At 32.2% G+C, this 23,450-nt stretch overlaps 7 protein-coding genes across 8 annotated transcripts in view; 2 read left to right on the top strand and 5 right to left on the bottom strand.

Annotated features, from left to right (window-relative positions):
- Positions 1–7,862, bottom strand: part of LOC107359692 (uncharacterized) — a 55,485-nt gene extending 47,623 nt beyond the window's left edge. The window contains exon 1 of the mRNA XM_089269334.1: positions 7,166–7,862. Within this exon, the coding sequence (XP_089125460.1) occupies positions 7,166–7,312 (147 nt within the window). The 5' untranslated portion in view covers positions 7,313–7,862. The remainder of the gene's footprint in view (positions 1–7,165) is intronic.
- Positions 7,863–8,742: 880 nt separating this feature from the next.
- or (AP-3 complex subunit sigma-2 or) lies at positions 8,743–10,083 on the top strand. The gene is made up of 6 exons (XM_015926228.3): positions 8,743–8,879; positions 9,011–9,105; positions 9,242–9,353; positions 9,431–9,502; positions 9,655–9,762; positions 9,844–10,083. The coding sequence occupies exons 1-6, from the start codon at positions 8,811–8,813 to the stop codon at positions 9,961–9,963; spliced, it is 576 nt and encodes a 191-aa protein (XP_015781714.1). The 5' UTR covers positions 8,743–8,810; the 3' UTR covers positions 9,964–10,083.
- On the bottom strand, positions 9,911–10,850 carry LOC107359694 (LYR motif-containing protein 2). Its single transcript, XM_015926229.3, has 3 exons — positions 10,618–10,850; positions 10,385–10,525; positions 9,911–10,213 (listed from the first exon to the last, which is right to left on the bottom strand). Exons 1-3 carry the CDS (start codon positions 10,645–10,647, stop codon positions 10,085–10,087), a joined length of 300 nt encoding a protein of 99 aa, XP_015781715.1. The 5' UTR covers positions 10,648–10,850; the 3' UTR covers positions 9,911–10,084.
- Positions 10,851–13,035: 2,185 nt separating this feature from the next.
- On the bottom strand, positions 13,036–18,479 carry hh (hedgehog signaling protein). Of its 2 annotated transcripts, XM_025160332.2 has the most exons (4): positions 16,816–18,479; positions 15,628–15,889; positions 13,920–14,060; positions 13,036–13,301 (listed from the first exon to the last, which is right to left on the bottom strand). In XM_025160332.2, exons 1-4 carry the CDS (start codon positions 17,113–17,115, stop codon positions 13,075–13,077), a joined length of 930 nt encoding a protein of 309 aa, XP_025016100.2. In that variant the 5' UTR covers positions 17,116–18,479; the 3' UTR covers positions 13,036–13,074. The 2 variants fall into 2 exon arrangements, with proteins under 2 accessions (XP_025016100.2, XP_015781554.2); XM_015926068.3 differs by having other exon boundaries at positions 13,036–14,060.
- A 340-nt stretch (positions 18,480–18,819) lies between these two features.
- Positions 18,820–22,475, top strand: eIF3k (eukaryotic translation initiation factor 3 subunit k). Its single transcript, XM_015926072.3, has 6 exons — positions 18,820–18,988; positions 19,066–19,285; positions 19,360–19,434; positions 19,506–19,572; positions 19,643–21,646; positions 21,841–22,475. The coding sequence occupies exons 1-5, from the start codon at positions 18,933–18,935 to the stop codon at positions 19,873–19,875; spliced, it is 651 nt and encodes a 216-aa protein (XP_015781558.1). The 5' UTR covers positions 18,820–18,932; the 3' UTR covers positions 19,876–21,646; positions 21,841–22,475.
- On the bottom strand, positions 19,918–21,436 carry P5cr (Pyrroline 5-carboyxlate reductase). Its single transcript, XM_015926071.3, has 4 exons — positions 21,271–21,436; positions 20,654–21,126; positions 20,482–20,574; positions 19,918–20,371 (listed from the first exon to the last, which is right to left on the bottom strand). The coding sequence occupies exons 1-4, from the start codon at positions 21,374–21,376 to the stop codon at positions 20,174–20,176; spliced, it is 870 nt and encodes a 289-aa protein (XP_015781557.1). The 5' UTR covers positions 21,377–21,436; the 3' UTR covers positions 19,918–20,173.
- On the bottom strand, positions 22,410–23,071 carry LOC149093371 (uncharacterized). Its single transcript, XM_089269253.1, has 2 exons — positions 23,025–23,071; positions 22,410–22,951 (listed from the first exon to the last, which is right to left on the bottom strand). The coding sequence occupies exon 2, from the start codon at positions 22,844–22,846 to the stop codon at positions 22,499–22,501; it is 348 nt and encodes a 115-aa protein (XP_089125379.1). The 5' UTR covers positions 22,847–22,951; positions 23,025–23,071; the 3' UTR covers positions 22,410–22,498.
- Positions 23,072–23,450: the final 379 nt, after the last annotated feature.

Genomic DNA, 23,450 nt, shown 5'->3' with positions numbered 1-23,450 from the left:
TATTCAATTATTCCATTACTTTGTATCTGATTCAAGTACGAGTCAAAGCTTCATCACTTTTTAATTTGTAATTTGGTACAATTTGAGCTTCTTTTTCATAATAAAAGACAAAAATATTAGTTCATTATTATGAGACTAGACAAAAAGTAATTGAGGTTTTCTTCACACTGATTGTTTTGAATGATTCAATTAATGTTATTCAGGGAAACATTTTAATTGAAAATGGTTGAATAGCAAAGTTATCATTATTTTGCATTGAAAAAGGAAGGAAGAAGAAGACATTTAATTCATGAAGAGATTGAATAAATGATGGACGGAAAGATCGTCAATCATGAATGACAAAAGAATCAAGTTTTTCAATTGAAAAATTCTTGCAGCACCATCATCATTATCCTCTTCCCTTGACTCCTTATTTTTCCACAAACAGTTTGTTCCATCGATTGGAAAACTCATGAGATTTCAAGATGTTCATCGATTATTATTTTTTTGTCAAACTTTTGAATATGAAAGGAGAAGATGAAACAAAATGAAAATCAAAACAAGTGACACAATTTCATCATAAAGACAGTAATGATGGTAATAATGACATGATAATAACTCGTATTAATTTCGGTTTCAGCATTTCCCAAGAATTTGGGTTAAAAGGATTGTTCGAATTGAAACATGAACTTGTCGATAGTTGATTTAACCCTGCAAAAGTATTAAATATTGAACTTAATGTTTCTTTCTGTCTTCCTCTTTGATCGATTCAGAGGAAATGAAAGATGATTAGAATCAAGTTTAAAGTATTTCATTGAAGGCAAACTTTTATTCAAAAACATGTCAATCAGGGAATCAATGAATGAGAAAAATTCACTCAAACATGAAAACTTTTTATCCAAAACTCGAAACGAACACAGATTTTTCTATTCTATTTCCCAGTAGCTTTTTTATTAATATTATTTGTTTCAACTTTGCTTTGTATTTTGTTTCTAATAATGTGATGTGAACCAGCATTTCAAATAGATTCATGAATCACTAATTCAATCGGGAAAAAAAGATAATCATAAAAATGGAAAAGAAAAATATTGTTCAGGCTTTCATTTTTCTCATTCAATTCTAATCAATCTTTTCCTGTTGAGCTTTATCCATGAATAACTCGAAAGTTATTGCATGCAAATTGAATTCTAGTCAGGCATTGAGAGAACAGAAAAGCAATTAAAAACTATTCACATTAACAAATTAACTTGGAGTTGAGCTTAATGTTGGTCTAACCTTTCAGATTAACTCACTCCAGAGCAAGTTCATTTCCAAGTTTATCAAATGTTCAAATCAAATAAATTACAGTCATTAAAGATTTAAAAACCTTACAGAGTCTAGCTAAACGTCGGTGAGATATTAGCATGAAATTAAAAGAGTTTTCAATAGTTATGTTTGTCGCTTCACATTCAGGTTGATGCTGCAGAACAAGTGAAGGATATGTGCTAATAGCTTTGACTTTCGAGCTATGACTTTGTGGGTTTGTAGTTTTATAAAAGCAGAGTCCATTAATGCTAGTAAAAAATTTTTTCGATCGATGGTTTTCAAGAAAATTGAGGCCAAAGTTAAAACTTCGATCGCCTTTGTGACAACTGTGTGACCAGATTTTTTTCCTAAAACTAAGGTCACTGATGTAACTTTTGATAGGCAACCTGGAAATGAACTTATTTTGAGGAATAAAACTTGCTGTTTTCTGTGAAAAAGATCAGATCGATTTTTTTATAAACCTGTCGCATTCTGTGACCTGAAGAATTAAAGAGCTTAAACTTATTATATGTGAATTAATGTTGTTAGAGCACATCAAACGGTTGAAAAATTTTGCCAATTTATTCATAGTTCTCTTGATTGCGGCCGTTAATCTTTAAACTTTGAGCGGCAATATTTCGAACATGCGAGCACCTACATTCATCATTTTTGCACCAATTTAATGCTTTACTAACTAATGATTCGATTCAATTCCATAATTTTCATTTAGAGCATTCAGGTCATAATATTTGAGTTATAAATGCACAAGTAAATACTTATTAAACAAAACAAACTCATCTCAACCCAAATCTTGGTAAACTGGTAAATTTTCTAGTTAAACTTATAAATGAAATGCAAAGAATGCTGTCAATGACGCGGGCATTTGATTAAAAAGTTGAGACTTGGTAGGTTTGTTGGGACACAACAACTGAGTCCTTTGGTACTTTTAAATTATTCATCAGATGGACAGTTCTCGAGAAAATCGAGATCGCAGTTGAAACTTCGATTGCCTTTTGTACAACTGTGTGACCAGATTTTTACATAAAACTAAGGTCACTGATGTAACTTTTGATGGACAACCAGGGAATGAAAAGATTTTGAGGAATAAAACTTGCTGTTTTCTGTAAAACAGATCAGATCAATTTTTTGATAAACCTGGCGCATTCTGTGGCCTCAAGAGTTAAAGAGCTAAAACTTAGTATCTGTGAATAAAAGTTGTTACGGCACAAGCACAATTAAAAAATTTTGCTAATCTATTGACAGTTCTCTGGATTTTGACAGTTGGTCTTTAAACTTTGAGCCTCGATATTTCGAACATGCAAGCACTTACATTAATCATTTTATCACCAATTCAATGCTTTACTAACTAATAATTCGATTCAATTCAATAAATTTCAATCAGAGCATTCAGGTCATAATATTTGGGTTTTAAATGCACGAGCAAATACTTATTAAACAAAACAAACTCATCTCAACCCAAATCTTGGTAAACTGGTGACTTTGCTGGTTAAACTTATTAATGCAATGCAAAGAATGCTGTCAAAGACGCGGAAATTTGAGTAAAGAGTTGAGACTTGGTCGGTTTGTTGGCACACGCAAACTGAATCCTTTGGTGCTTTTAAATTATTCATCAGATGGACAGTTCTCGAGAAAATCGAGATCGAAGTTAAAACTTTGAACGCCTTTAGTGCAATTATGGAATTATATTTCTTCATAAAACTAAGCGCAACTCATGTAATTTTTAATGACCAACCAGGCAATGTAAAGATTTTGAGGAATAAATGTTACTGTTTTATGTAAAACGGGTCAGTTCGATTTTTCGTTAAACCTGGCGAATTCCATGACCGTATAAGTTAGAGAGCTGAAACTTAATATACGTCTATAATAATGGTTGATTCAAATAATGGTTTAAATATTTTTAACAATTTAGCAACAGTTCGCTTGATTATGGCCTTTGCTATTCAAACTTTAAGCCTCGATATTTACAGAATGGCATCACCTACAGTCATCATTCTCGCGCAAAACATTAGTTTTTCACATGCTTATAATACAATATGATCTAATTCCGAAAGAAAATGTGTGCAAATATCATTTAATAATGAATTCTCACCTAAAACATCATAAAATATGTGCTTGATGATGTTTGTAACTATTTGCTCGTATAAACCATTCAGCAAATCTTAAAGCATGTGTAATACAATGCTATAACAAATTTTTAGAGTCTTGCATGATCTAAAATTTAAAATTATCATAAACATAAATCAAATGCATCTAAAAACCCACAAAAACCTAATTCGAAAGTCAGCTTTTAGCAAAACACCCCGATAATAAGTCTGCAAATTAAGTCGTTCATGCTTGTTATATTGGCGTTGAGGAAACTTGATTAGGACCGAATCACTAGTTTGCGTTATTATGACCACCGTGAATAAGTTTAATGTACCAAGTTTATGAGTTCTCTTAATGCAAACAATTGCTGCATAAAAATGATTGTAACCATAAATGTCTCGTTGAATAATTCCGATTCACGCAGTAAACTGTTGAACGCAAACTTAGGTTTTGTAAATCGTTAAACATCATCAAACTGCCAAATATACTTCAACAAACGCGATTCTTTCATTGTAAGCCAAATTTCGATGACAACTTTAAATCGTAAAATGTATCAAAACTTTTATAAAAAACAAGTCTAAATGGTTATCAATAAAATGCAGAAATATTGAAGTTTAACATCTTTACCAGATTCATCCTAACGATTGCTTTCATTTGCTTAGCTTTTAAAATATTGTTTTAGATGAAGGGAAGCTTTTGAACATTGTTATTGTTTTTCATTCAAATTTATCATACCTTAAGCCTTTAGATTTCATTTGCTTTCATGATGACCTGGAAAACAAAAAGATCAGACCAATTTGACTTCTATTTTTAGAAACATCTATAAAAATTCTCATCGTCTCACGAGGATTTTGCCTGGAAATCAAGGTTTTAGGTTGAAGTTGTTTAGATGATGAGGATGATGATGATGCTGTTGAGGGTGATGAGGGTGATGAGGGAAGATGCAATGAAAAGGTTAGTTTCCTGGTTCTTCAGAGGCGCATGGCTAACCTAGTAACGATCATCAAGCTAACGTCACCAAAGTAAACAAAATTGGTGCAATATTGTTCATTGTGCTTCAAAATACTGCAAGTTTTAATCAACAATATTGAACATGCGAATGCACCTGGAAATCAATTTCGAGGCAAATAGTTAACTTTACAGAAACTAAAATATAATAATTTAATAACAAGCTGGAGAAATGATTGACCTGAATTGAACAGATTTTCAATGTCACAGAGTCTATGCAATGGAATCGAGTTAGTTGAGCGTCAGTAACGTCATCAACTACGCCATCAGGAAACTGTGAACTAGAAAAGGATGGAAACCAAAAATAGACTTTAATGAGGAATCGCATTGAGTGTTACAATTATTATGAAAACATCATTCCCTGAAGTGAGCATTGAATAATAAAACTCAGGGAAGCCTTGAGGATAAAGAGCATCAGAGTGAGACAAAGATTTACAAGAGAGAAAAGGAAAAGAGGAAAAGTCTAACTTTTTAAGGGGAAAGGTTATGAGGTTATTGGGTGAATGGGAGGGTTATAAGGTTGAAGGAGTGAAGGAGTGAAGGGATAAACAGTGGAATGATGATGATGATGATTGTAACAGGAATAGAACGACCGATGTTACTAAAAATAGAACCACTATTAGATAGTATTTTATACGATAAAAAATAGTAACTTTATCCATTTACTGGAAGAATCAAAATTTGGGTTAAAATGGGTAAAATTTTAAAGACTATCAGTAAACATCTTGCATCATTCACTTGGGTTCACACACTTTATTGTTAAAGGTAAATCTGATGCTCCAAGTTATCTAGGTTTGGTTATTAACTTTACTCAAGGTTGGCTTTTGTAATAAATATCAATGGGTTGTGTGATTAACAAAAGTGTTGGAATCAGATCAACTCCAATACTGAAACCTGGTCTGCTTTCAAATAGACGATTTTGCATTTCAATCAACACTTGGTAAAGGTTTTCATTTGAAATTCAGTTAATTTAATAATGTAAATCGACACTTTTGACTCTTGATAACTTTAACGATCCAGCAAAACTTTTCTCTTCAAATGAATTCTGCAGTTGCTTAATGTTGCCCATGTTTTTGGAGAAAAACTTGATTCAGAGAAATTTATTCTTATTCAATTCTATTAGGTTATTTGGGTGAAAGAAGATATTGTTTCCTAGCTTATTAGGTGCGTAAAACTGAATTCACAGAAATTCTTACGGTAAGTAACTAAGAATATTTGACGAACTTCAAGTCGAAATCAATATATTTTTGCAAATGAACAAATGAATGGAATTATTTCCTGATGATAACTGATGATAATATAATCTGATCTAATCTGATAACTCCTAATGATGCTTATTGATGAAATTGTTCAAAAGTTGATCAAAATTCTAATCTTTTTTTCTGATCAATTTGACCGATGAAAGTCAAATGAGGTTAAAATTGAGTTTGACTTTTAGTTTTTTATTGCAAAGTTGAATGGCACTTTGATTCAATTTTTAAATTTAAATTTATTTTCATTTGCAATAAGATTTGACTGTTTTAATTGACTTTGAATGTACAGCAAAAGGCAAAGAACAATAAACAATGAGAATGATGGAAGGCAATTTAATATTAATGGAAATGCAATGGATCGATGGTGAAAATGGTAGTCAATGTATTGATTAAAAGATATATTATAATTATATAGCAATGTAATTGCTATTGCAATGAGAGAAAAAAAAGTTTGACATGAAATTGAGTCTGAATTATTGGGTGAAAAAAAAAGATGAAAAATGGTGAGAAAAATGCGAAAAGGGAAAAAATGGGTTCGCAAAATTGGTTATGCATTTGTCTTGCTTTTTTCATTCTTGTTTGCTCTTCTTATTCTGGTAAAAGGACAATGAAATTCAAGTAAATACAAAAGTTTCTCATCTCAAGTGAAATAAATTGCTGTTCATCCAGAAAACGGACCAACACTGAAAGGAATGAAATGGATTTGAACATTTTCAATTCAATTAACAAGGAATCGAGTTGATGTAGCAACTTTTGTCTTCAACCAATGGTTCGATTCCCTGAGCAATAATAATAATGATAACTTTTTTCTTCCTGCCGATTCTCTTCTTATTTTTCGTCTTTGCCTCTTTTTTTCTTCTTCTGTTGGTTTTCTCTTGTTTTTCTTCTTCTCATCAATTCTTCCCTCATGATTGCCTCTCCATCGATATTAATTGTTCAAGGGAAACATGTAAATGGAATGGAAAAGGGGAAAAGATGCTGACAATGTTTGAAATGGTTTACACCAAAAGAAAAGCATTGGGAGGTTGATTAATGGTTTATCCTGGGATGGAAGGGTTTTTATTATTCCAATTATTTTCTCTCCTTGTTAAACTTTGCCCTTTCAAATGAGCTTATTTTTTTCAATCTCCATGTTTATCATTATTCATGTTCAACTTATTGAATGGCACAATGTTGAACCGATGGATTGATTCACTTTTCAAAATTAATCATTTCATGAAATTGACTGGTTAAGCCTTGTTAATAACCCAAAAAGGTTGGTTCTGGTTCATTTTAATATCTAGTTTTTTACATTAATAATGAGTGACTGGCAATAACATTTAAGCATGCAATTGAAAAGACTCTGGATTTTACCAAATTTGAGTTTGGATTTTAACGTTTGGCTTTTTACTGGTTTTGGGTTTTCTGTTTGGTTTGGTTTTGAATATTTTCTGGTCAAATGATGAGTTGTTTGTCAATCATTTGGTTACTTTGATCAAATTGATTTTGATAGTTGGTTTGGCTTCTGGTTGGGTTTATTAATGCAGTAAACTTACTATTTTGTGGTTCAAATGGGATAACTCTTTTTCGGTTATCTTTTTCCTATTTGATTCTTGTTGCTGGCGTTTGTATTGGTGAAATTTACAGACAAGAAACATTGTCGGAAGGAATGAGGAAAGAACGTCGATAAACTTGTTCGGCATCAATAATTTTTGAACAATCAGTTGATAAATTGAATGATATTTTTGTCTTTGGTCCTCGTTTGGTCTGACCTTTTCAAGTCAATCAGTTTAATGTAAAATGAATGTTGATTTGAACATTTCTTTTGCAGATTTCATGTAAATTGACAGGGAATCAAATGAAATCAAACAGCCGTGATAAAACATTGAGTTCATCTTGTAATAATGGGTCAAGTTTAAGTGGATTTATCTGGCAACACCGAGAGATAAGGACTGAGGAATGAAAAGATATCAGTTTGGGTTTGATGCACCAAGAACAAGGTTTCAGGCAGTTACAAAGGTAAACTTGTACAGATTGAAAAGAGCATTTTGCTGCTCAATTGTGATGATCATCTGATGAAAGACACAGAAAATATTGAGATGAAACAGTTGACTTTACTTGAACATAAAAAACCAGTTAAACTGAATAAAGATTTAGAGTAATAAACAACAGAGTTCAAGAGTGAATCAACTAATGAATGAACCAGGGATTGACTAGGAAAGTGTGGTAAGAGAAGGAGCCAAACATATCGGTGAAAATTGTATTCAGTCAGCTGGTATGCTTTAGATTCTGTCATCTTTCTCATTCTTCCAAAATCTCTTTATTGTCTGAGCATGATTCAGATTATCTCATGAAACAATACAAATATCAAAAGAGTAATCATGGAAGCATTTCAACACAAATAATGTTGCTAGAGGTGCTTAAGAATCACTTGTTTTCTTTCAATCTTTATCTCGGTACCAAACATGTTTCATGTTTCATGAACAAACAAAGTTGTTAGGAACACTTTCACCAATTTATTTCCAGAAAGTAAAACTGTTAGCATAAGAAAATAGAAAGCAATAAAAAGCGAAAACAAAAAATGTTTGATCTGATCAACGCTGATCCGAATGTCTTTAAACCTGCTAACAACACGTTAAATGATCGAAAAGTTTTATACAAAAATTGAATTTGATTTCAATTCACATTAATTTTGACCAAACATAAACAAATCAATAAATAAATCTCTATTTGCTTCAATTGTTTTACGCCATTGGTTAGGTAACCAGAAAATTTTCATGCTTTGAGACCAAGTTGGGATTTCTGGTTTGACTTCACTTTGGTTGGCGAATTTTTTACACAACTTGAAATATTCGTTGTATATGAGTATTATTTCTTAACAAAGCATTTAAATATAGTCTGAATAAATTATTAAGTTAATATTTAATCTCTATTAATCTACAATCGAAACTTGAACCTAAATATTACAATTCTGGTTCCCTTCTATAGTGCCATCTATCGAGAAAGGAAAAATATCGATTAACTTTACATTATTTGAATTTCGCTCTCAAAGTAGTTCAGTCGGTTACTCTGTTTATGGTTAACCGGTGAAGTAACCAGGATTTGGTTCTTTTTTTTTCTTGTAGCCGGTTACTCGTAACCAGTGTTTATGTTAGCTTAAAACTCTTGTTACTAAACATCTTGTTTTATTTATCGTTAATTATGATAAAAGCTATCCTTGTTTTCAATAATTATGGTAAACCACGTTTAACCAAATTCTATCATCACTATGTAAGTATTAAAGAGTCTATTCGCATATATTTGATGTCAATATTGTTTGTAAAAATTGTTGTTTCTCCTTCGTTTTTGTTTCATTTATTTGTTCCAATTTCTAATTTGTATTTCTGTTTATTTGATGGTAGGCTGAAGATGTACAGCAAAACATAATACGTGAAACATTCCAATTAGTATCCAAACGGGACGATTCTGTGGTGTGCAATTTCCTGGAGGGAGGAAGGTAACGATCTGTTTCCCAGTTTTACTACAGCTACGCTGTAATCTAATTACCTGGCTTAACTGTCATCTTTGAATATATCCATATCCAATATCTAATTATTGACTCTGATTGATTCTTCTTTTCTCTTGATTTTCAGCTTGATCGGCGGCTCTGATTATCGATTAATTTATCGTCATTACGCTACACTTTATTTTGTTTTTTGTGTTGATTCGTCTGAAAGTGAATTGGGCATTCTCGATTTAATTCAGGTTTGTAATTTTGCTTTTTAATCATCTCTCAATATTTCTTATTTCATTTTTCCCTCGTATTTCGTTCACTTTTACAGGTTTTTGTTGAAACATTAGATAAATGTTTTGAAAACGTTTGTGAGCTTGATCTAATTTTCCATGTTGACAAGGTAAGTTTTTGGATCATTTTTGTTTTTTTACTTCTAACAGAAGCGATTTATTGTGCAGAACCGAGTAAGATTTCTAAAAGCATTGCAACCTACATTATATCAATATAAAATATTGCTTTTTCATTAATTTTAAATTTAATTAATCTTTGTAGGTTCATCATATTCTAAATGAATTGGTAATGGGAGGTATGGTTCTGGAAACCAACGCAAACGAGATTCTACTGAGAATTGAGGAGCAAAACAAATTAGAAAAACAAGAGGTTAGACACCATCTTTTGGCCGAAATTAATCCATCTTTGGTCCATAATTTATTTTATTAAATATAATTTATCCCATTTCAGGCTGGACTTTCTACGGCACCGGCAAGAGCAGTTTCAGCCGTTAAAAATATGAATATACCTCAGCAGATAAAGGATATGAAATTACCTGATCTGCCAAATATTGGCGGATTGAAGTTTTAATTTTTCTTACTTAACTTATAATTGCTGAAACAATGGCTAAAGATTACATTAAATTAAGTGGCTTGGCACATTGGGGATGATTGATATTAATTCATAATAAAACATTTTATTTTGCTACGATTTATTCAGCATTTGGCAAATCCTTATTATTGACAGACCTCTTGAATCCACTCGACGAAGGCATCGAAATTGATATTTGAAGCTCTCTCAGAGCTAATCTTCCTCGTGATAAATGCATTTTTATTGCTTCCTAAGAAGAAAAATTTAGTAATGATAGGTAAATTTTGTTTACAATCATTAGAAGTCATTCAACCTACTGGATTTCAAAATTGCTTAAATGAAGAAGCTATCATTGATGATTATCTATGAACTGCGAACTATCTGATTTTAAAAAATTAAACCATTATAAGAGAAACATTACCTCATCTTGAATATTTTTGTTGAGCTGGAAATCTTGTCTAATCCATTGTCTCAATTCATTTTTGCTCTTTACATCATGAATAGGTGAAATGGTTCTAAGGAAATCACGATACAAATCCATAACTTGGCTCCTTAGAATGAACTTTAAAACAAAACGGTAAACAAGAAAAAATAATCATTCCCAAACAATATGATTAAGATAAGATTTGAGCAAAAATTTCAATCATTACATACTCTGGATAATGAAAGAGTTTCCTTGGCCATGATAACAACAAATAACAACTGGAATGAAAACTAATTAATAAAAGATTTTGATAAAATACAAATCAAGTAAGTTGGTAAAACAATATTTCAAACCATTGGAATCTTAAATAATCACTAATGTGATCACAAGAGTTGATTAGTTAGTCAACAATTAGCATCTAAAAGAACTAGCTTTTGTTTACATTTTTCAATATCACCTGATTCACTAAACTAAATACCAGATAGCAGCACAGTAAAGTAATTTGTCAATGGCAAAAATTGCGATCCTATTTTAAAGCTGATCACCAATCAATCATGCCTATCTAAATTTACCATAATGACAGGTCTTGTTGGCTAGTTAAATTGCGAGAAAATTGACCGTAAGTGAAACCATCTTCTAGGACCTTTAATTGGAGAGGACACACCAAATCTTGCAACAACTATTGTGACAAATCCTTTTTGGACAAAAAAAGACGCTCAAACTGGTCAAATCTATGGAAACATTTTTGTACCCAACCTTTAAGAAATAACAATCCATGTCCAATTTAAATCTCCTCCTTAATCCTATCCTTTTCATTACCTTAACCTCAACTTACCTTTTATACTTACAATACCTTTTGGTTTCCTTTTCAAACTTCACAAATAGTTGATCTTATTAATATAAACTAGTTTAACAACAAATCTATAAACATTTAATGTATCAACATAACAACCAATACAAGCCAGTCAATATCAAACCGTCAAAAGATCACCCAGCCGGACAAAAATTAACCATCAATGGAGGCTTTTCACTGCCATTCAGTTTCTATCCCTTTATTGTTGGCTTGACTTGCTTGCAAAGCAATTATGGATACATCCTAGGTGAGCTACTTGGAGACAAGCTTAAAGGCTTTAAAGGCGAAACCATCAACCGGCTGTATTAATCTAAGGATAATACCCAAAAATGAATCACTAGTTATTCACCACGTTATTCACACCAGTCCATCAGAATTTTTAAACAAACAATGAAATATAACAAGTAATTGGACCTTTTCAGCGCTAAGGTGTTATAAAAGATTTAAGTCTCTTGTTGCTGAATAAGAAGAAAAAAATTCTGCCAAGCTTGGCAAGTTGATCAGAAAGGGAAATTACGCCACCAAAGAATGAAACAAAATTAATGAAAATGTAAAATTATAGTTTTCAAGTTGAATATAAAGCTGTCCTATCGATGAAATACTCACTATTTGATCAACTATTTCAGTCTCCCAGACGATGCATGATGAACATGAAGCTAAGAGATAAGTCATTTAGCCCTTCGTCAAGTAGTGTTTGTTAAGCTTTTTGTTATACAGAATGGTTCAGCCTGGACCGTCCATCATCATGGCTAGTCTATTGAAACTTTTCAAACACTAATCAAAGATTTAGTAAATTTGACTCAAAATATTGGAGTGTCAAGTATATTTGCGATTCGCTATTGAACAACAATTGATTTCGACTATTTACATATACATTAGGCTATAAATAGTTAACTATAAAGTTGATCATTTCCTGATCAGTTTAAAGCAAGAAATGTCAGTAAAAAAGGCAAAATGATATAGAATAAAGTCAAAAATTGAAGTCTTGTTTTCTCATTCCATAAACGATTCTGATCGAAATCTTCAACCTCTGGTTCTAAATGCTTAATCATCCACTTAGTGTACATTATATCGCACCAACGAACTTTTATTTATCCAAACATTTGAAATGGTAATTTAAAGAAAAGGATTTCCCTCAAAAACGAAGCTCTTGGCAACTTTTGAGTCAAATTTTCTGATAGAAAAGGAAATTGCAGCAAAGTCTTTGAAGTCGAAATTAGTTGTATCGAAACCGAAGCTATTTACTTTGATTGGTCAAAATTTCACTCGATTCTGGCCTGAACTTCAAATGAACTTTTACAATATCAATGATTAGAATCACAAAATTTTATCAAAAACATAAAACATTCAATAAACTTTTCAATGAACTTTCTATTCTCGCTATTTATAAATAATTCAATGAATCGAGTTATCTAAACCTTGAATCAAAAATCGGATATTAAGTGTTAATTTTAAATTAAATTGAGATAAAAAATGTAATTCTTCAAATTTCAATGACTTCATGAGAAATGTTGAATCTAAACGGCTTCACCAAAAGGATTGAATATTGAAGTTAACAAAAATCTGTGACTTAAGGCTATTCATTAAAAAAGGTGAAATCAATCATAAAAAAGAGTAATAATTGTCATCAAATTTTTCCTCTGATGATTTGTTCAAACAAGTTAATCAAACTGCTCAGTTCAACAATTTTAATTGCGTTTAAATTGAAATAAAAAAAATGAATGGAAAAGTGTTTTTTGTTGTCAAATAAAAATATAATTAAAAAGGCAAAAATGCAAATTATTTACAAGAATGATTTAGAATAGAAAAATTGAAATTGATTTAATTAATAATCCTAGGAATACATATAATCATTACTAATTACATATTTGGCAAGTGTATAGAGTAATTTAGGGTACCAATGAATGCCATTATTTAAGTTATTAGAGTTGACATTAATTTCATGATACTTGGTACCATTGATTTGATTATTCAATGATAATCTATCATCTTGATTGGTCTCTAATTTTGGCTGTGATAATGTTATAGATGACTTTGATGACTGCATGAACCTTTGTGTGGCTAGGGAAGATGAAGATGAATTTGTTAACCAATTTTTAATATAATTTAAAGATTCTATTAAATTGTGATAAAGTCTGACAGGTAAGAAGGAAAGATGAGCCAAAGCATGATCATTGACAACTGCATAACATGAAGCAACAATTTGATTAACAATTAGATTGCCAGTTCGGGTTAAAGGTGCATAAGCGCCTTTCCTTAAACTTTGAGTTACTTTAACAACCTTTTCGGCTTTCAACTGAATTTCATGTAAACTAAATGGTTGATTGCTAGACAAACTGATTGGTAAAGTTGAAATGAACATCCCGGGTTGAATGGATGAAGCAAAGATAGCCGTCCATTGGTCACTTGGATCAGTTGAAGAGGATAATGTCCAAGTAGAGGGTGAAGGGTTCGGTGGTATTGAGTGACTTGAATTTTGTACAAATGAGGTTAATGTTGATGATGAGTTTGATGAGGTTAAAGGTGATGAACATGATGAGGTAGTTACATTTGTAATTGGATGATAGGCAAAGATAAGATGGGATTGAGTTAAAGTAATCACTTTACCGGTTTCAGTGATCAGATTAACGTAAAGTGTTTCAATATTTGGATGACGGTCAAGAAAAAGTAATATCTCACTGTAAGTAAATTGCCCATTGGAATCGAGGGAAAGAATCTCTTGTCCAACATTAACTTTGGACAGAGCAACTGGACCAGTTCGAGTGTAGACCAAACTGTCACCTGTAAAGCAACCTTCTGACCGGGATAAAGCCGCTTTATCTGAACAACAAAATGAACAAGAAAAGAAGAAAAATGTTAGATGTTTTGTTTCAAGTGTTTACAGTGTAAAGGGTAAAGTCAGTTTGCTTGTAAAGTGTCGCTAAAGTGTTGTCGAGTTTAATGTTTCTTTTGGTTTGTTGAAATGGTTCAACATTTTGAAAGGTCTAAAAGGCCTTTTTGAGTGAAAACAAAAGTCGCTTGCAATCGCTTTCGCTCATCTCGCAAGTCAAAGGGCAAAATTTTTACGGGCAAAACAACAAAAGGCAAATTAGCAGATTGAGTTAAGTGATTTCAGTCTCTACTTTTTTTGTTCAACATTGAACTAATCGGCCATGTTTTTTTTGCACCCAAAAGTAATAGGTAAGAAAAAGGGCGAATCTATGGCAGGTTCGTCACTATTTTTTTTTACTAACCACCAATAAGGTGGTGCTTAGACCAGTTTGGTGGCTTTCATTATAATTATCATTATTACCTGAGGAGGAAAGCAAATAATAATATTAACAATATCACAAGGATCAGTGTTGTAAAAATAAAATTAAAGGCACAAACAAAGAATGTAAATCAGTGAAGTGACCCTTTATTTATCTGTAAACTGATTTTCTTCTTTTCTCATTTTCTTCTTTCTTTGCTTTCTTTCTTTCCTTCTTTCTTCTTCCGCCGAGAGACTGTAAAAAGACGAAAGACGAAGAAAGGTAAACCAAGAAAGGTAAGTAAGCAAGCAAGCAAAAAAAAAGGTAAAATGAGCATTATTTTGTTTATTATTATTGACAATTATTTGAAGAGAAGAAGAAAAAAAACCTTCCTTGGTGGGAGAAGAATGTTGACAAAGAGAAAAGGCCAAAATGAAAGAGATACTCTCAACGGGAGGTCATAGGTTACGGGTGGCCTCTCAGTCTCCTATCACTTAACTCCCTTTTCATCTCCTTCATCATCATCTTCTTCTTTCTCCTCAACAAGTAAAATCAGTTTACAGATAAATAAAGGGCCACTTCACTGATTTACATTCTTTGTTTGTACCTTTACCTTTTTTTTACACAAATGATCCTTGTGATGTTAATATTATTTGCTTTCCTCCTCAGGTAATAATAATGATAATAATAATAAGAAAGCCGCCAAACTGGTCTAAGCACCACCTTATTGGTGGTTAGCAAAAAATGGTGGCGGACTTGGCATTATATGCGCCTTTTTTTTACCTTTTACTTTTGGGTGCAAAAGAAAAAAAAACATGGCCGATTGGGTGCAAGTTTTTTGCTCTTCTTCTTCTTTCCTTTTACTAACCATTTGCCACCCTGAAGATTCCCTCTCTTTTTTTCACCTCACAGGTTTTAGAAGCAGTTTTTTTTATCTCTTTTACTCTGACCAAATGTTGGCCCATTCTTGACCAGGATATACATGGAAATTGGCCGCATTTGAATACCTTAAGAGGTCGACAAATTTGATTAGAGCAATTTGTATTCACTTTTTTTTTCTCTTCTTCACCAAATTTTCTTTAAGTGTCAAATGTGACCAATTTTCAGGCTTTTTTTTATGTTCACTTTTTTTGAAACATTTTTTTGGGGTTCTTTACCTGATTTAACGGAAACATGAACATGATATCGAGACTCGTAAAGGACCCAATCAAAGCCAGCTATTACTGCAAGTCGAGCCAAAACTCCGTATTTACTGTTGTCTTTATCACTTGTTGTTATGTCAGCCGCTCGTCCTTCATAGTGTAAGGAATCGGGATTAAATTGACTTCCATCGTCCCAAGCTTCAATTACACGTAATTTGATTCCAGGCCAATGGTTTTGTACCAAACTTGCTAAAATGTCCAGCTTTTCTTTCAATCGCTAGACGATATAAATGAGAAGACAATCAATCAATTAATAAATTAATCAATGAATTTAATAAGTTTTTACTTCTTCTTCTGCTTCTTCTTCTTGTTAACGTTCAATCATTCCTTTCAATGCATTTACACATTTTGGTTAAGTTTTAATTTACAGTAGCTTATTGAGTTAGATAATCAAAATGGATAAGATGCTGGTCTTGAAATGCGATGATGAGAATGATGATGAAACCATCAAGGATACTCACCTTTGCTTCTCTCTTTTCATTTACCTATCATTTTCCCTCTGTCATTCAAGTAAACATCTGATACTCAGGTTCATCCCTGTCTAGTTAACTTTCAATGGGAATATCAAATTTCAAAAGATGAAAGTTTCTCGTTTCGTTTTTTTTTTCTTTCAACCAAACATCATCATCCTCTTGAACATCATCTTGTTCAACTCTCATCATTCCTCATTTCAACCTTTCACCATTAAAACAAATGCTGTTAATGTTTTTCTAACATTTCATTCCGAGTTACTGTTTAACCTTAAGTCAAAGGCAGTAAAAAAATCAAGCAAAAAGCAAAGCAAGGCAAAAAGCAAAAGGTAATGAAAAAAATAGCAACAACAAACAACAACACTAAAGAGTAATAAAAAGTCAACAACAATAATGATTATCGTTGTTGTTGTTATGATTATCACCATGATTAACTCTGAAAGTAACCAGGCAAACAGACGAAAAAAACGAACAGATAAAAGTGTATTATGTCTTCAATCTATACTTTCATTCAATTCAGTAGTTTTCAGCATTTTTTGTCAGACAAACTTTTCTTTCCATTTTGGTTCATTGTTTTATGAGCGTCATTTTAGCAACAAGTCTTGTCAAGTGTTTTTTGGTACAATATTGTGTCTACTCAAAGAAGTGAATCTGTGTTTTGCTAGACACTTACCGTGGTCATAATCCTATCGATACCGGTTCCTTCCTCGTCTTTGAAGACAATATCCGGATTGTAATTGGGCACTAATTTGGTGAAACGGGAATCAGTTTCATTGATTTTACCCTCACTGGGTCCAGAGGCACTTAAAGTGTTTTCCGATACATTGGGAATGTGTTGCTCCAAGACTAGTGGAGTTGTCTTACGAGGTATCCTGCGACGGCCTCCACTACGACCTGGACCACAGGCCGATACGGTCATTGTATTAATCAACAATATTGCACAGAAACATTTCACAATTATGAATTGAGTCATTTGAAAGATGAGACAGATTAAAACTGAATAACTTGGCGTCTGTAATTGTTGCTGGTTTAATTGTAACTAATAACTTAACGTTAATCATTAATTGTACTCAATGGAGTTCATTGGAGTAAGGTAAACAACAAGAGTAACAACAGGAACCACAACAGCAGCATTACTCTGTTGGATGTTCATTAAATAATCAATAATCACTGTAAAAAACACTTAATCCAAATGGTGTCTTGAAGAGGTTAAAATTTGAAGCCAAATTTTTCAACCAATTTTTATATCAACCAAAAATATTAACCAAATGATTGGAGTAAAAAGGAAAGCATTTAACTTAATCACAATTTAACATTTCACAGAAAAGGAAAAACTTCAATTTCGATTAATCGGTAATCGTTAATTGTTGATGTTTTGTTGTCACTTTTGGTGTATTACTTTTGCTTGCTTGTTGTTACTATTGTTGTTGTTTTTGTTGTTATTTTTTGTGTTGCTGTGTTGGTGTTGATTGTTTCACGTTTGATGATCTTATTGTGAATTGTGTTATTTCATTTACTATTAACTGTTAAGTTGTTGTGTTGATCAACAATGAACAAAAAAAGGTTAAAATGTAAATAATGAGATTCGTTTAACATGAAGAGTCTATCCTTTAATACGTTCATTGGTTACTATTAAATTGAAGGTGGTTACAATCAACTACAGAACTGGTTTCCATTGGACTATCATAAATACATTAAGGCGGTTACAATGGTTCAATATAACAGTTTTCATGTACTTGTTAGGGTGGGCCAATTTGGAGTGTTAAGGGAACCGAAAAGGTAAGGTTAGTTAGGTTAGAATGCATGTTTTTATATCTTGTTGTGGTGGTTTTGTTCACAGTATTTTTGTTTCTTTCAGGACAAAAATTGAATCAAGTAAAACATGATCAATACAAATCACCTTTTTTTTAACCTTCCTTTCAGCTTTTCTTGCTTTCCAAACCATGAACTTGCTTTTTGCCTTTCCTCGTTTCCACTGTAACTACAGTATTTATCTTAATGATGTTACGATGATTCTCAAGGAAATGATTAAGTAAATACAAGATTATTAGTCAAACACAAATAAAAGGAATTAGCTGATAAATCAATTTCAATTTGCTGTTAATACAACATCTCAAGATATTTGTATTGTTTAACAAAAAGGTAAAGTAAGGAAAGCTTTTTTTACACTCATTTCTGGTACATTACCTTTAGGCGGTTGGAAGATTCAATAAAATTTTAAAATCAAAAGTGGATTCCAAATAATTGACATCAATTCAGATCAAAATTTGGCCTACCTTGAAAATGTAAACTAAATGTTCACTTGATACATTTGTGTTTATTTATAAACATGTCTTTCAATTTTATTTTATAGTAATTTATGTATTTACAAGTGTTTCAAAATAATTCAGTATTTTATTGTTTTCTGCTCTTTTATTGTTGATCTAATAGTTGGGCAAATTTTCATTGGGATTGCCTTTTATTCATTGATATTAAATTATGACATGGTTGGTATTGATGGAAGATTTGGAGAGAGAATTTTTCGATTCTTAAGTTATCTCCATTTTTATTCAGAAATTATTAAATTTTTTGAACAGTTTGTTAATTGATAATCAATTGTAATTTCATTTTCAATTTTGATCAACTTTCATTTTTTGATACTGGTCGTAATTAGTAGATGGTCCCTTAAGCATTTTTTTGTAAACCGGGCTAACACGCGTCATCTGGATTTTTGTGAACTTACTTGTCTAATTTATTAATTGTTCTGGGTTATTTTGTGTTATTTGGTTTATTAATCAAATCTTTATCAACATGCAAAGTGACGAAATGAAGGAAATTATCTCTGATATGCTTAAAGGCATAAACAGGTTAGTACTTAACTGATGCTTTCTCTTGTATGCTTAGACCTTTCATTTTACTAATATTTTTGCTTTTACTGTTTCAGATATAATCCAAACAATATTGCTCAGTTGGAAGAGTATGTTGAAGCACAAATTAAGGACAATTTCTATGATCTCGAGGCTAACCTTGCTATCCTTAAATTGTACCAATTTAATCCTCTATCATTTAAAGCCAATATTTGTGAAGACATTCTCATCAAGGCTTTAACCAATATGCCTCATACTGATTTTGTGCTTTGCAAATGTTTAATTGATCCATCTAATGTAAGATTTTATTATTTTATACTGCTTTAATTTTTTGTATAATTTTACTAATTTCGTTCTTTGTACTTCATCAGCTGGAACTTGATTTAATCAAACATCTTTGTGGAGTCCATCACTTGTTGGAAACTTGCGCTTTTACTGATTTTTGGGTAGGTTGTCAACATTATATCTCTCGTGGTTTCATAAGGTTTAATGTACTCACAATCATCTTCTTTTTCAGATCCTAGTTGATAAGAGTTCCAAAATGTTCAGTCATGTTACTGGATTTTATGATGCCATTCGCAAATGTGAGTTGTGATAATGATATCAAGGTTTTCAAATGGTCACTCATTTCATTTTTTTTTGTTTTCACCGCAGATATTTGTTACATTCTGAAAATCACTTATCAAAACATTGATAAACCAACAATTAAAAAACTATTGAATGTCAATGACAGTCAACTTGACGGATGGATGAAGCAAAACGGCTGGAAAGAAACAAAACCGGGTGTCATTTTCATCGCTAATCAAGAAACCAACATTAAAACTAAAAATATCACTGAAACCATTGATTTCGAAGCTGTTGCTCCAGTCCTCGCTTCTTATCGATAATTTTTCTTATTAAAACTTGGATTAAAATAAATTTGAAATCTGTTGTGCAGTGATTATGTTTTAATATCTTGGCACTTCGACATACCATACAAAATGATTTTACTAAATCTGTTACATACATATTATGTATATCATGACTACTTCAACTTTAAGGTATTCCATGTATGGTCCCAAATAACATCTTCAGTTTACATTTGACTGGACAATTATAAAATATGTTTAAACAAATAGTATTAAATGCGCGAATCTCACAAGGTGTATTGGCAATTGGTTACGTATTTAAATCTCTTCTAGATATTCATTTCTTTTCTTGTTTTCCTTGAGCGATTACTTTACATCGAAGAGTAGAAGCTTCTACTGCATCAACTATTATGCCATTAAAGCCAGCTTTATCCAATGCGTGTATTCCATAAATAGTCGTTCCTCCGGGTGAACATACTTTATCACGCAAAACATATGGATGTGTCTCCGTCTCTTTTACAGTTTTGCCAGCTCCCTGTAAACAAAAAGAAAGAGAAAGCGAAAGAAGCACAAAGAAAACAAAAATAGATGTTGGTAAAGCCATCAAGTTTTGAGTTGAAAATATGATAAAAGTTGATCTCTTACTATGACAGTAGCAGCAGCAATTTGAGTTGCCAGAGTTCGGTCTAATCCCATTTTAACTGCACCATCACTTAATGCTTGTATAGCCGTATAAACCTAATTTAAAGATTATAAAAATTAACAAATTTTGTGTTATTTTTCTCATGCTAGAAATACTAAAGAATGAGATCCTTACAAATGCAATTCCACTTCCGCTGAGCCCCGAGATTATATCAATTAACCTCTCTTCTACCACAGGGAAGAAAGATATGGTTGATAAAAGATTTTGAAGCTTCTCGAAACCAGAATAATTGTTTCTCACTGTACAAGCCCATACACCAGCACCGACCTGAACAGCGGTATTTGGAATGGTTCGAACAATATTCAAACCTTTACCCAGAACATCCTCGAGAGCTTCTAAAGTTATTCCTGCCATGACAGAAACAATGTGTCCATCAAAACAACTAAGTAACGCACGAAAATTTGATCTGCTTTCAATGAATTGTGCTGGTTTGACACACAGGAATATGGCACCATCAGATCCTGAGCCTTTTACTTCTTTCACTAAATCAGCGTTTTTGGTTGTTGTCGAACATCCCAGTTGGGCGAATTTTTCTCCACTCGAATTAGTTCGAGTGCTAACAATTATGCTGGATGGTTCAACTTTTCCTAAAAAAAAGAAGAATACATTTTATTTATATGAAAGACAAATGATCTTATCACTAGACCAACTCATCGGGTCAGACCTATGTTAGTTTTTACTGAACTTTTACTTACAAGAAATAGCAATTGCTAATAGAAATCAAAACTTACCGTGTTTAATAAGGCCAATGACGATAGCATAAGCCATATTTCCACCGCCAAGGAAGCCCATCTTGGTCACTTTTCGAAGTGACTTATCTGGAGATGACTTTTCCATTTGTACTAATAATTCCTTACTGAGGCACGTTTAATATCACTTATGATAAAAGTGTCACATAAGAAAACTAATTTTCAAAACTATTTCCAGACTGAAGAAAATATGGTTACTGGTAGCCGGCTAAAAGTAACTAGAGGAGTAACCACGGTTTCTGCATCAAATCGATTAAATCGATGCGAAAATCGGTCCATAACAATTTTTTGTGATTGTCCTTTGAGAAGACCTTCTATAAAAATATTGCGATATTGTTTGGAAAATTTACAATTAAATGTAAGTTTAATTTATTTTTTTATTACTAATTCATTGTGGTAATATTTACGTGAACGATTTATGTTTCCATAAAGTAATATTCATCTTAAAAACAGTTTTAACTCTGCCAGATAAAGCTCTGAAAATCTAGTTTACAATTCAACCTCTTGTATCCAACATTGATTCACTAAAAATCTGTTTTCCTCTTTCAATAGTGTCATCATGATTCCTCGATTGTCATTATCTGCCCGCCATGTTTATCGGGCAATGGTGAGCTCTAAACGTATGGCTCATTATGAAAATCCGTATGCTAAATACCATCCTGCTGGCATTGAATTGATTCCGGCTCATCACTCTAAGGATCCATACACTTTAGATCCAGAAAAAATAAAGAACGACCCACACCACACTCTTCACAAAGTTCCCAGAGAATATTGGCCTGCTACCTTGAATGAATTCCCTGCTCCTAGTGGTTCATGGGCTGAGCATTATGCTGAAGTACAATCATCATACAACAAGCAGCTTATCGGTGGAATAATCCTTTTCTCGTTCGCACTGTATACTTTCGTATCCAATCCTAGAATTTTCTGGTACTCACCTCCATTGGACATTACTGATCTTAACTGGAGAGAGGGATTAGAGGAGGAATAGTTGCGTATTTTAATTGCAAAATGTAATATGTTATACTGAAGTTCAATACTTTTGATCTTGACTCGAGATCAATATGTATCAACTGATGATATTGTTATTCGTCATAGATTAATAGCTGGAATAACAGATTTGATTTCTTTTGAAAAAAATGTTTAATTTACTGATTTTCGGTTCAATAAATATTCACAGATAACAGTAATTTAGGTACAAGATATTTATAATTTACACACTATATTTATCGAAAAGTTGTTTCTTCTTTTCTTCGCGATTTTGCCTAACCGTTTCAGCATCAATAAAATAAGGCTCTGGAGCATCTTTACCAAGTGTTATAACTTTGACTTTCGTCAATCCTAGAACACGTATAGCTTGTTCAACTTGCGTCTCTTCGATATTATAAGCAGCGCCTTCTCGTTTTTCTTTTTGAACAAGATAATAGGCAACGCCAACAGTTTGAAAGGCGACAAACATGTAAGCAAATCTGAATCGATCGTACCATTTCTGAGCTGTTTCAGGGTCAATTGGCTTAAAAGTAGATCTAATAAATCGAATAATTCCATATTTGAACGACATAGTGACTGGGTATCCTTGCTTGACGAATCAAAACGGTGCACATAACCTCATGCAATTCAACGACCATTAACGTGATGGACTAAAACCCATACCAGCTGATGAATGCTAGATTCGACAAAAAAACAAACCATTAATTAAGACAAACGAGAAAATAAAAATGAATAATAAATCGACTTACCTAGAGATCATGAAAACAAATTCAGGTTTTTCAGCCGGTTTCTGTTTCAAAGCAAAACAATCTAATCTGGTTACTCAATTTGGTTACTTTGACTAAACCAAGAGGTAAATTCAAAATGGAGTAAAGGTTTTCCTTCAATCATTCATAGATGACGCTGTGAGAATTTAATCAAAGTTAATCATCAAAAATTGTAAACCGATTTAATAGTTTCAATTTAATTGATTTCATTTTCTATACAAAACAATTCTAATCACTATTCACAGTTGGATCAACTCTTCGTAAAACCAGACAATATTTTTTGCCTTTTAACATGTTAAGCGGATTTTAAGGATTTATTATTCATAGTTAGTCTGACCTGTTTATTTGACTCATCTAAGCAAATCAATCAATCCTTTTCTAAGGTTACTCTTTAAGCTTAGAAGATTG

The sequence above is a fragment of the Tetranychus urticae genome, chromosome 3, assembly GCF_039701765.1.
Source record: "Tetranychus urticae isolate SD_2017Ah chromosome 3, NJAU_TeUrti_SD_1.0, whole genome shotgun sequence".
Classification (NCBI taxonomy): Eukaryota; Metazoa; Arthropoda; class Arachnida; order Trombidiformes; family Tetranychidae; genus Tetranychus; species Tetranychus urticae.
This window is presented reverse-complemented; position numbering and strand designations above follow the sequence as displayed.